The sequence below is a fragment of the Panulirus ornatus genome, chromosome 51, assembly GCF_036320965.1.
Source record: "Panulirus ornatus isolate Po-2019 chromosome 51, ASM3632096v1, whole genome shotgun sequence".
Classification (NCBI taxonomy): Eukaryota; Metazoa; Arthropoda; class Malacostraca; order Decapoda; family Palinuridae; genus Panulirus; species Panulirus ornatus.
In genome coordinates, this window is record NC_092274.1 from 885,065 (window position 1) to 899,027 (window position 13,963).

General features: G+C 38.5%; 1 protein-coding gene across 1 annotated transcript; it reads right to left on the reverse strand.

Moving 5' to 3' along the window:
* Positions 1 to 3,877: 3,877 nt before the first annotated feature.
* Positions 3,878 to 10,788, reverse strand: LOC139764743 (uncharacterized). Its single transcript, XM_071691608.1, has 4 exons — positions 10,613 to 10,788; positions 10,258 to 10,443; positions 7,302 to 8,900; positions 3,878 to 4,608 (listed from the first exon to the last, which is right to left on the reverse strand). Exons 2-4 carry the CDS (start codon positions 10,436 to 10,438, stop codon positions 3,878 to 3,880), a joined length of 2,511 nt encoding a protein of 836 aa, XP_071547709.1. The 5' UTR covers positions 10,439 to 10,443; positions 10,613 to 10,788.
* Positions 10,789 to 13,963: the final 3,175 nt, after the last annotated feature.

Here is a 13,963-nt window from a genome sequence, read left to right on the forward strand (position 1 = left end):
TTCATGACAAAGTTATCTGCTGACTTTGAATTATGTCAGAAACAGGATATTTAAGTAGAAGTCACCTCTCGGGTGGCCTCTTCCTGCAGCTCAACTGCCAACAGGAAAGAAAAATGAAAAAAGTCATGTAACACAGAGTAGAGAAAGTATGTTACAATTGAAATTTTACTGGAAATTGTGCATATTTGAGTTCCCTACCAATTACACAAACAGCTACACTGGGAAAGATAAGTTGAATCATGTGTTTGTAAGGCTGTGTTATTAACTAAAGTTAGATATTATTGATGGATTTGTCTTACTATTTTTTGAAGATAGTTTATTAAAGTGTTTTATCACTGCAACTTAACAAAACACTTTTCCATGTTCCTATTACATCTGAATTGGGTCACTGAAACTCTTGTGTAATGTGAATTTATTTATTTTTTTTTGTCAAAATTACTAAAGATTTTGACACTTCTGTTGAATCTCCTCAGATTCTGTATTTTTAGAGAAAATTATATTATGTCTTGAGTTTTTCCTCATGAGTCATATCTTAAAGTGATGGGATTAGTTTGGTTGCTGTTCTTTGAATTTTTTCAAGTCTTTGTACATCCTTTCATAATGTTTTGTGAACAGAATTGAACAGCATATTCCAAGTGAGATCTGACCTGAATGTTATACAGATTAAGCATTATATGCTTTGTGTTGTAGTTTATATTTCTAGTTATAAAGGCGAGCAATCTCTAGGCTTTATCATATGCAAGAAGTCATCATTTTCTTTATTTTAGGTCATCATTAATAATCATTCCAAAGTCTTTTTCTTTTGTTGATGATTAACTGAGCTTTTTGCATTTGTGATTTATATTTTCTTGTGCCTAAAGGCGTTATTTTTCATGTTGTGTTGAAATCTCTTTACCATGTCTCTGACCAGTCCATGTTTCTCTGAGTCCCTATAAATCTTTGGGTAGTCTTTTATTGATGATTCACTGAGCATTTTGTATTTGTGATTTATGTTTTGCGTGCTTAGAAATCCTTTTTCCTTGTCTCTGGCCACTTCACATTCTCTCATTCCTTATGAATCTTCAGGTAGTCTTCCTTTTAGTGGGCCATATTTCATAATTTCTATTCATAGGCTGCTGGTGAGTCCTGTCTCCAGGTAGCTGATGTAGATAATGAAAAGTGTGGGCCATAAGACTGAGCTATGTGGTCTCCCATATGTCATGTGATGCTAGTTGCATGCTTCCCCATTTGATACCTATCATTTTCTATTAGTGAGCTAATGCACTGTCATGCACATTCTTCTTTTGTATGGCATGTTATTTAGTTTTACTTAAAAATCTTGTATTTAGTATTGTGTCTGAGGCATTACGAAATGAAAGGCTTATAAAACCAGAGGGCATTTTGGAGTCCAAGTTATGATGCATATTCCTAAAGAATTCAGTCAGTTTTATAAGCATAATCTTTTATTCCAACGTCCATGTTTATGGTCACTTGTCAGTCTGTTAAGGTTTTAGGAATTCACCGAATTTGTCTATGATTATTGTTTTTAGCAGTTTTTTAGGGCTGAAATAAGGCTGGTAGGATGGTACAGTACTTTATCTGCCTCTGGCTCTGTATTTGAAAAAAGTAGACATCAGAAATACTTAGATAAGTGCTTTAGATTTGTCATAATTTCTTTAATCTGTAGCTGAAGTAGTTAATGAAGGAGTATTTTACAGGCAACTGATGTAGGAACTACATAATTATTTTACTTATATAGGGAAGGACATCTACCACAGCTGTAAGAAGAGTTTGCTGGACATGTGACACTTTTAAACCAGGATGTCATGCTCAGAGGGAGCCTTGAAGAAGCTGTAAAGCTTAAGGAGTCTTGGTGAACAAAAATATACTAACACTACATAACCAGTAAAGAAACTAAAACTTTTATTAGGAGATAATAAAGGTTTTAGTTTCATTATAATCTTCCACTCCAGCAGACTAAGTTAAAGGTAATTTATTACATGATTGTGAAGGAAGTTATACAAGTAGTCTGATAATGTTCAGCACAGAATACATGAACATACACTCTTTCAAGAGGAACAAGAAACAAGGCAAAAGGATGATGGACTCGTAATGATGATGTTCTCATAGTTGATATGTACTGAAAATTATTGATGGACTCTTGATACTGATGTATTTACAGTGACAAATGACGCATAATGCTGATGCACTCAGAATGGTGGTGTACTCACAGTGGTAATGAACTCTTAATGGTAATGTACTTATAGTGAGGATGTACTCTCTGTGGTGATGTACAGACAGTGATGATGGACTCTCAGTAGTGATGCAATCATAATCGTGATGTACTCAGAGTGGCAGTAGACTCAATAGCGGTGTACTCAAAATGGTGAATTCAATGGTGGACTTACAACGATAAGGGACTCATAGTGATGATGCTTTCAAAATTGTAATGTGCTCACACTGGTGATGAACAAACATAAGATGATGCACTCACAATGATGATGGATTTGTAAAGGTAATCATAATGATGATTGACTCATATTGGTGGACTTGCAATAACTGCAGTGTAAGGTAATAACTCATAATGCTGATGTACTCACGCTGATGAAGTACACACATTAGCAATGTATGCACAGTGGTGATGATGAACTCATTGTGATGTTGTAATCTCAGTATTGTGTGATGATTTCACTGGTAATGTGCTCTTACAGTTGTGCTAACAATGGTGATGGACTCATAAAGGTAATGTAGTCACATTGGTGATGAACACAATGATGGTGGAATGACGGGAGATGAATTCATAGTGGTGAATTACTCACATCGGTTATCTACTCACAGTTGTGATGGACACAGTGGATGCAATGGTGGACTCACAGGAGGTGTACTCACAGGGTAGACATACTGACAAAGATAATACAGGCCAACCATACATAGGTAGAATTGTTACATGCCAACCATACAAAAGTAATGTTAATGGCTAACCATAGAAAGATGTTTCAGGAGAACCATACAAAAGAAGAAATGTTACTGGCCAGCCATACAAAAATAACATTGTTTCAAGCAAACTGTACAAAAGTAGGAATGTGTCACAGCAACAGTACAAAAGTGAATATTTTACAAGCCAGCCATTGAAGAGTAGAAATGTAAAGGCCATCAGTACAAAAGTAGAAATACTACAGGCCAACCATATGCAAATATGAATGTTACAGGCTAATCATCAGAGGTAGAAGTGTTATGTGCCAACTTTGCAGGGAGAAATATTACAGGCTATTCAGTCCAAGGTAGAAATGTTGCATGTAAATGTTGCCAGCCAGCCACTCCTCAGTAGAATTGCTATAGGCCATCCATACAAAAGCAGAAATGTTACAGACCAATTGTGCAGGGGTAGGAATTTTTACAGGCTAGACATACATAAGTAGAAATGTTACAGGCTAGAATTACAAATAATATTGTGTAACAAACCAACAGCATATATGTGCAGATCCTTTTAAGGCAAACATTAGAGTTGGAGACAAATGGATGTATGAACAGATCAACATCCAGTTGTAGATGTTACAAGCTGATACCAGTGACATGTTGACGTGTTATAAGACGACACCATTGAGAAGTTTATGTCTTACAAGCTAATATCAATGAAAAGTTATGTTATACATGAGACCACTGAGAAGCTGGTGTTACAATCTGATGCACCTGACAAGCTGATATGTTATGCCAACTGACACCACAGAGAACCTGGTGTTACAAGCTGCCAGCACTGAGAGGAACATGTTACAGGCCAACACTACCGGATATGTAGGTATTACAGGCTAGCACCTCAAGATATATACATGTCACATGCAAATGCAACCAGCACCAGATATAAACATGTTACAAGCCAACACCAGCAGATGTATATGTGTTATATACCAGAAATACAGTATCTGAGATATACGATACAGAATGTCAGGCCAGCAATGGGGTAGAGAATAATACAAATGTGATTTATTTGCATTGCACTGATGTAGGAACTTCGATTGTTCTTTTGCACTCCAGAGGGCGTCACCTTCACGAATTTGATGCCTGTCATGGCCGCATCCCTCTTGTAGTTGATAAACACTAACATCACCACTACCAGGAAGTCAAAGGAAATCACAAACACAAACCAGATATCAATGAGCTTCAAGTAGGCAGTTTTGGGGATGGTGGCGGCAGTCTGGGTGAAGAGCGCTGCCAGCACTAGTAGGGATGTTAAGGAGACCATGACTCGTTCATTGAAATCCTCAATGGGGAAGAAAAAAGTAAGGTAGGTAATGGTGACTAGGAGGCCTGTGGGGATGTATGTGCTCGTGATGTAATATCGGAACTGGTTTTTAAGGTCCAAGTACACCCGCACAATGCTGTAGTTCCTGAAGGAGCCAACCAGTGAGGACACCTCATCCACCTGATACTCCAGCAGCTGCCTCTCACCAGTGTATCTAATGGAGTTGTTGAAGAGTGTTATGAAGGTCATGCTTCCACTCCGCATCTCAAAGTCCAGCTGACATCGCTGGGAATCGAATGGGTAGTAGGCCAGGTCAAACTGGCAGGCAAAAGTGGTAGTAGTCTTCTGCCACAACCCAACTGGGTTCTTCTCCCCCATGAACACCAAGTCTGTCAAGCAACAAAGAAATTCAGCCAGGAACACTTGTGGTTTATGCTCCCTGACAAATTCTATTGTGTAGAAGAGTAAAAAAGTAATATCTCACAACCAGATATTGTAAACCAGAGAGTTATATCATAAGTTTGGTGTTACAAGCAAGTTATGCAGATGTGTTGGGTTAACTAACTGAGTAGAGATACTGTGTTACTATGCTTAAGTAGATCATTTCTGAATCAATTTTTAGTTTGGTGCTTTAGATGTTAACATCCTTTGGTATTTTACTGATTCATATTAACTTCTTTTACTTTTACTCAAGCATGTGTACTTTGTTACTTTTTATGTCTGGACATCTCATTACTTGCTGCTGAAAAGAAATGTGGTTCTCATGCTTATATAGTACATTCAATCTCTTTCAGTGTAGCAACATGAAAATCACATTCACAGCAGCGGGTTATGAGATATCTAGAAAAAAGATTGAGATAAACCTATATTTTCTCTGAAAATGTATTCAAGAGAAAACAAAAGTAGTCAAAAGTTGAAGTTTTTATGTAAAGATGAATCTCAAGTAACATTTTCTACTTGGTTAGTTACCAGCAGTACACCTTTGTAGAGCAGATCCTCTTGTCAACATAATGCAATACTTAGCCATAAGAGGACACAGTGCTCCTGAGGCTGGACTAGTGGAAGTTGTCTGGTAAAAGCTCATAGTCCTCAAGCTGTATAATTATTAGTGTGTATATTGTCAGAAGTGGAGGGAACAAGTAGAACTGGGAGACCAAGTTGGAGGTGGAAGCATTGAGTAAAAAAGATTTTGAGCGATCAGGGTCTGAAAGTGCAGGAGGATAAAAGGCATGCACAGGAAAGAGTGAATGGGAACAGTGTGGTATACTGGGGTCGACATGCCGTCAATGGACTGGACCAGGGCATACAAAGTTTTTGTGGTATACTATGGAAAGGTCTTTGATACTTGATTGTGGATAGGGAGCTGTGGATTCAGTGCATTGCATATGACTGCTAGAGAATGGATGTGCACGGATGTGGCGTTTCTTTGTCTCATCCTGGCGCTTCTTCACTAACATGGAAAACAGCAATCATGTCCTTTACTGCTGGCAGTGTCACAACACAGTTTCATGTCAGTGCTACTGTAGATATATTATTTAGGTAATTGTTTATTTCCTTTTGTGTCATTATTCAATATTTGTTTTATATAACTTTATAGGACAATTGCTTTGATGGTAGAAATGAGAAATTTGTGAGAGGAGAATGCCTTCCATGTCCATTAAATGTTCAATCCCTTCCCTTATCCTGCAGTTTTATGTGAATTTCATTAAGTGAGGAGGGTTTTTAACATCAGAGAAATTGTGGAATTTGATATGAAAACTGAACTACGTTTAACCCAACCTGATGTGTGCTAACTCAGCTTAGTAATGCTGTTTAGGTTAATATAGGTCAGATTTGGCCTTAGGTAGCATAGCCTTATAACCCAGGCCAAGATTTGTTTAGAAGCTCAACGTTGCAACCTAGCTCAGATTGGATGGGTTTAGTCTTGGTAAACTCCGTCTAACTTGTGAACTAGCAAGACTAGGTAAATTTTGGGTTAGGGTAACAATCTTATAAAGTAGGATTGAGTTTGATTTAGGGTAGGCTTAAGTTAGATTTGGGGTAGGCTTGCTCAGCCTTTTAAAAGCTAAAACAAGTTTAGTTTGTGATATACTAGACTAGTCAATTTTGGATCTTATTGGATATAAAAGCTTATCTTTGAGATAAAGTTAGGAATGTTTTTCACTTCACTCAGCATACAAAATGTAGACTCGTTTTACAAGATCAAAAAATAGAAGCATGAATGGTGGCCCTCATATACTTCCTCACTAAACAAATATTAGCAATGTGTTTGGTATTGCAATGTGTTTCACAGTTCCTGCTATTAATCAGAGCTAGAAATATGCAATTTTGTCAATTAAAGACTGCTATAACATGATGGATATATGATAATTATTTACTCTTGCATTGTATCACAGATACTAAGGAGTTATTCTCAGGGGTGATTAGGGTAATGAATTTAAAGAATTAATGGAAAACCTGACACATTTTGACACTTGGAAGATAGAGATGAAATACCATAAATAGAGAAAGGCATGTGCAAAGCAACCAAAATTGTAGGATAAGCTAAGTAATATGCTTATTTTTTTCAGCATTTACCACAAAAGCCAAGATGAATATAAATGATTATTAGATCAGTGAGCACATAAACATGTGAAAACTCTTTCAAGATTTGTTAAAATCTACTCCTGTCAGACTATGATTTATGGATAGGATCTTTAGTTAAATAAAGCTAAAGGAATATGGAAGGTATTGTTGGGTGACTCATGTTGAAGTTAAAATAATTTTCCTGTGAAATTTCAGTCACTTCATTCCTTCTGCACTTATCAGTTTGTTCATTTCCTGGTATCTGTGGCATCAGTTTGTTCATTTCCTGGTATCTGTGGCAAATTTTCAGTAAAGTCGATATGCTGAGTTGCACTAATGATTTTCTTATTTATCTCTTCTACTTCCAAGACAATACTAAGCTAATCTAGTGATAATATTGGGAGTTATGTGTCACAAGATGAAGGTTGTTAATAATGGTAATATAAAGATCAACCCTTTACACTGTGTGGTTTTAAAGCTACAGTGAGAGGGTACCAGTTCATCTCAGTTAACTTACCTTCAGTTGGCCTTGATTTGTCATCAGGGAGCGGTTCAGACTGGCGGATTATCCACATCTCACGAGCCCTAATTATGACATCTCCCTCACTTGCTCCTGTTCCTGTCACTCCCAGCTTCGGGATCCACACGTCTGCATCCACCTGATTTAGCTCTTCCACTTTCTTCAAGTTATGGAAAGTTAGACGCTGGTCATACCACTTCATCTTAAGGGTGAAGTCACACAAGATCAGCATCTTCAGGATGTCCAACTTTCTTATCAGGATGATGTCAATGTCAAGAGTAATATTTGTGGGTTGTGTAAGGGAGGGTCGGGGAGGAGGCAGGTCTGTGTTGTAACCATCAGGTAGTACCACCAGCTGACAGTCTTGCTCATCACTCTGGTCAGGACAGTCAGCCTGCAGGTCACAGCGCTGATTGTCACTAAAGCAACTTCCATCACTACAAGTGAAATTCCCAGAGGGACATGCTGACAGCAGTAGGGTCACTGGCATGTCTGCTGACCCACAGACATCACCTTGGATGGACCAGTTGTGTCGTCCTATTGGGTAATCTTGGCTGAACTGTGTTTGCATGATACCCCAGATTTCTGGCCATTTGAGAGACCTCAAGACCCATGACCCATTGCTCCAGTATATCTGAGATGATGTGTAGCCTCGTAGAAGGATGTGGTCTTCTCGGGTGTCAGCAACCAGGAAGTTGGTATCAATGTGGGAATCATGACAGAGTCCTCGTAAAAGAAGTTTGAGCTGTGCAGGGAGATGACATATTGTGCACAGCTGTGTCTTACATGATACAGTTGTCCAATCCCTCTCATATGGTTTCACAATGAACTGTGTTACACACTGATGATTATTTGTGTTTCCGTCTAGAAAATTGGAATACTCCACTGGGATACTGGTGAGATAATGAAACCAGTGGCTGCTATTGGTCTTGCTTATTGCACCCAAAAAGGTCCCGAGTGATGATGCCCAACAAATCTCTTCATAACTCTTAATAAGACTGAAGATTATAGTGTTCTCAGTTGTGTTCTCAGGTAGTGCTATCTTGCCACCAAAACCTCCACATAAAATCTTTTGCTCGTGAAAATTTCTTTTCTCAGGGAAAAGGAAGAGCCTATATGTCTCTGGACTGCACGGCTCCTCCAGCTGTACTGTGCTCACATTAACATCGCCAGTTACTTCAAAATTTTGCTGCAATTTGTCAAAATTTAGGATGGGAGTAAGGGAAATGTTCTTACAAGAACTGAGGGTTTGTAGCTGTTGTCGTGTCAGTTTTCGGTCATAGATAGCAAGAAGTGCCAGGTCAGCATTAAGACTCTGGGTGGGGTCAAAATCCCCGCCAAGCACATCTTGTTCTTGTCCTATGATTAAGAGACCACCACCAGGTATAAAGTTCAGCTCCTTTTCTTCTTGCAGTGCAGTGCTTGGGAATTCCCCTTGTGTGCTGCGACCATTAACATGTAAGGACCAGGTAAGGCTAGGAAGGTCTAGAGTGAAGCAGATGTGCTGCCACACCCACAGAATGGGAGTGATATCCCCTGTTGTCATTTCCAGAAGGCCTTTGTATCCCCAGAAGTAGAATAATTCACTTTCGTAACCTGAAACCAACAACTTGCATTAGTATAGGACAAGTATCGTAGCAAGTAGAGACAGGCATTCCCTCAACCAGTAGAAAGGTGGACGTCAACTATATGGGAAAGGAATTGACACGTAATTCAAATATATGTTAACAATGATGTAGCTTTACTCCTGGAATAAAGAAGACATCTTTGGTAGACTGTACAGTTCATAGAGCAGCCAAAATGCTCAGGAGTTGGTACCAAAACTATACACACTACTTGACAGTCAAAATCAGATTCAAGTGAACTCCTTTGATACTAAAAGAGAGAAAGAGAGAGAATTAAATACTCATATCTATTTGGTTTGATAATCCAAGACTTGGTACTGAGAGATGTAAGTTCTAATTATCCCAAACATGAAGGAGCATCAAGAGTTCTGGCCAGGTGACCCTCCAGCTAAATGAGCTGATTTCCAGAAAAGGATGCCTAATGTCTAAAGAGTACTCCTTCCTTCCTATAGATTATTTTTGCTGTAAGACCTGATTTTTAGTTTATGAAGTTTACTCTTACCGTAAGAGTTGACTGTTTCCATAACCACTGTTATAAACAAACTATTGGCTATCTAAAGACCAAGTGTTTCTTAAGCTCAACTGGCAAACTAAAAAACTATGTTCGAGCAAGCTAAGTGTTGTCTACATAGCTAAATCTTGTCAAACAAGCTACCTTGTGTAATAAGGTGACTGGTTTCGAACAAAATTACTGTTGTCTAAGGGGCTGACATTTGTTTTTACAAGTCTAGATTTGTCTAGCAAGCTTGCTGGTGTATAGTAAGTTTACTGCTGTCCAATAAGCTTACTGCTTTTATAAAGGCTGACTTGCTTACCATCCTCATTATGTAAAAAGGTGACTGCTGACTTCAAAAGGTTACTGTTATATAGAGGGCTGTTGTTGGCTGACTTATTGATGTCAGCCCTCACTCCTAGATTTTATACAGCTGAGGTTCTCTACTCTAATTTGATTCTTCACTGTCAGATCTGATTTCCTTGCCTCACTTTACTCTGATGTAAAGATGGATGTTAACTTGGAAATCAAGATGGACTTCGACTAAGACATAAGGATGAACTTAGACTTTGCCTTAGACACTAATATTAGATGCTAAATCACTTTAAACTAGGACTAGTTTGTGTTAAACATGTCAGATAGTAATCAAAACAACTTTGATTATCAACATGGATGTGGATATTAACTCTCCAGTGTTAACTTTGACAGTAAGGTTAACTTTGACTCTGGAATTAACTTATGTGTTGACTTGATCCAGATTTCTTTTTTATGAGAAATGTGAGACTATAAGGGAAATTTTTGATCTAGAAAATGGAGCCTGAGTGTACGTTCTTACCAAAGTTGATTTGGTCTGAGATGTCCTTGGTGCCATAGGAGATGATGTTACTGTAGTAACGGTGAGCGTGAGGACGAATATGACAACAGATTGTGAAAGAATCCAGATCTGGCAGCGTTCCCTTATATGTTAACATGGAGGAGGTGCTTTCTACTCCGCTTGCTTGGAATCGCACGGTCATTACCTCTGAAAGGCCAAACAGATGTTAGTTACAAGAATGAATCAAAATTATGGTCATTTTACGAGTTGAATTCCCAGACAAATAAGTAGAAGCATCAGTCAAAAACTTTGGTAACAGAGTATTATAAGATAAAAAGACAGCCAATATCATCTTCTTAGTGTATTTTACACTGACACCAGTACACTTGTTCCATTAATCCTTGAATGCCAGGTAACACAGCAGGGAAGGTCAGGGTTGCAGGCAACACCACTATAGGGAGGGTCAGGGCTGCAGCTAACATCACTACAGGGAGGGTCAGGGCTGTGGGTAACACCACAACAGGGAGGGTCGTGGTAATACACGTTGTCATGTCAGAAGGAGATACTGGTAAACAACTTTCTCGTTCTGTGATTTATTGAAATTTATGTATAAGACAGGCTGACGTATTCCTCAGTAGTGCGGTGCAGTATTTCTTACCTCAAACTCGTGTGACAATATTACTAACTGAATGTTGGATGAGATGGTGTAACCAACACCACTCCCACAACACTCACTATACACCATTGTCTCATCCACACACTACCACTTGTCTTTATATATATATATATATATATATATATATATATATATATATATATATATATATATATATATATATATATATATATATATATCATCCCTGGGGATAGGGGAGAAAGAATACTTCCCACGTATTCCCTGCGTGTCGTAGAAGGCGACTAAAAGGGAAGGGAGGGGGGTGGGGGCTGGAAATCCTCCCCCTTGTTTTTTTTTTTTTTTTCCCCAAAAGAAGGAACAGAGAAGGGGGCCAGGTGAGGATATTCCCTCAAAGACCCAGTCCTCTGTTCTTAACGCTACCTCGCTATCTCGGGAAATGGCGAATAGTATATATATATATATATATATATATATATATGTATATATATATATATATATATATATATATATATATATATATATATATATATATATATATATATATATATAGTATTGAAATGGTTTGATCACATGGAGAGAATGAGAAAAGATTGACAAAGAGAATATATGTGTCAGAGGTGGAGGGAACGACGAGAAGTGGGAGACCAAATTGGAGGTGGAAGGATGGAGTGAAAAAGATTTTGAGCAATTGGGGCCTGAACATACAGGAGGGTGAAAGTCACGCAGGGAATAGAGCGAAGTGGAACGATGTGGTATACCGGGGTCGACGTGGTCAATGGATTGAACCAGGGAATATGAAGCGTCTGGGGTAAATCATGGAAAGTTTTGTAGGGCCTGGATGTGGAAAGGGAACTGTGGTTCCGGTGCATTATACATGACAGCTAGAGACTGAGTGTGAACGAATGTGGCCTAGCGCTACCTCGCGGGGGTAGGGGGGTTGCTATTGCATATGTGGCGGGTTGGTGACGGGAATGAATAAAGGCAGCAAGTATGAATTATATATATATATATATATATATATATATATATATATATATATATATATATATATATATATATATATATATATATATATACGTTAAACTGTATAGGTATGTATATGCGTGTGTGGACGTGTATGTATATACATGTGTATGTTCGGTGGGTTGGGCCATTCTTTCATGTTTCATTGCTCTACATCGCTAACGCGGGAGACAGTGACAAAGTATGATAAATGTAAATGATATATATACATATATATATATATATATATATATATATATATATATATATATATATATATGTATATATATATATATATATATCTATATATATTATATATATATATATATATATATATATATATATATATATATATAGAGAGAGAGAGAGAGAGAGAGAGAGAGAGAGAGAGAGAGAGAGAGAGAGAGAGAGAGAGTTGCCTTTCGTGCTTCAGTGAGGTAATGTCAGGAAGAAAAGAATAATGGCTTCATCCACAGCCTTCTAGAAGTTATGCATTTTTCAGGGAAGTAGCTGGGAATGCAGGTAACAGAAGACCTGATGGTTTATCGCGATCGTTTCCTGCTGAAGAACAGAAACAGCATCCCATATTCATTATAAAGGGAGATAGTAATGCTGATGGTCCAACACTTCCTCGGGCACTTCAGCTGGCAGGAAAAATGCCGTGAAGGAAGGCCATGCACTATGGAAAGAACATTCTGGCTAAAAACGATGAATAGAATGCACACCGTTCTAATTCCAGTCGGCAGGATACGCTGGAGTTGATGTATTTAGGCCTCTAGTCTGAAACGAGAAAAATTTGCAAGATATGCACGTTACATAGTCATTATTAAATTAACATTACCTCGTAATTAACATTAACGCGCGAAGTTTCAGACCGAGTCCATTTCTGTAAGGACTATTTCTTCAGGATTTAAGGGTAAGGTCCTTGGTTTCCTCCGTTGACTTGATGATTTACTTTAATCAAAGTCTCTTGTTGATTAAATGTGTTACCCTTCTCATGTCTCTCCTAACACCTACCAACTGACACTTTCCTTACACCGCATAAGGTTTGTGAATCTTTGCCTTCTCATGGCTTTTCTATTTCCTACAACCTAATCCTTTTCCTGTACTTTCTTGACCCAGACCACACGACCCTTTTGAAAGGCCAAGTCTGCTTTCCGCTTCCTTCAGATTTCTTACAGTATTTTTGTTTCTGTCAGTTTACGCCTTGGATGTTTTGATAAGGACTTTGGTCAATAAGTGGAGCCTTCAAGTTAAAGAGGAGAAAACAACTTGTACACACACACAAGCACACATGAAAATAGATTTCCCTCTCCGTATTGAGTAGATATATGAATTCCATACAGACATGTATCTTGCTTGGAACTATCAAGCTTTATCTCTTATTAACTTACCTTGGGCCAGGGCTGGCCTGGCGATGTTTAGGGAGTTGGTGAAGCAGAGATGAAAGAGGGAAAGCCCGCGTTGGAGTAAAAATGAGATGTGAAGACAAAAGTTTATAACCTCACATACACGAGACGGGGTCACCACCATCTTGACTTTCTGGACTGTCTTGAGGGAAGAGTAAGCTACAGCGTCCTGGAATGTGGATGGAAATTACTGTACATCACTCGCTCGGCACAGAAATGTACTTGCGCCTTGATTGTTCAGTTTGCATAAGAGATCTGGTGGATACTGGTCGTCAGGTACGCGTAAGACAAGAGTGTAGTGAGGTACAGTAATGTACATGGACACTTGGACAGTGCTGCTCTTACCACTACGAGTTCCAGCCGTGTACTAAGGTCTTGCTCCCTGCTTCTTCATTAGTTATTGACGCTCATAACACGGTATCGCTTTTTCTTAAGGCAGGATGAACATGTGTGAGCCAGAGGATTCCTATGAATTTCTCAAACACCCTCCACTTGTCACCTGACAGTCGCCATTATTAACTCTATCCGACCTTAGCAATCTTGTTTTTTTATTCCTTTTCGAAAAAACAATATTTGATGGATGTATACATGCATATATATCACGGTATTATGAGAAGGTGTCGGGCACGCGGAGTCGCACGGCCACAGTAACTCATGGTCGCTTACCCCCTGTGAGTTC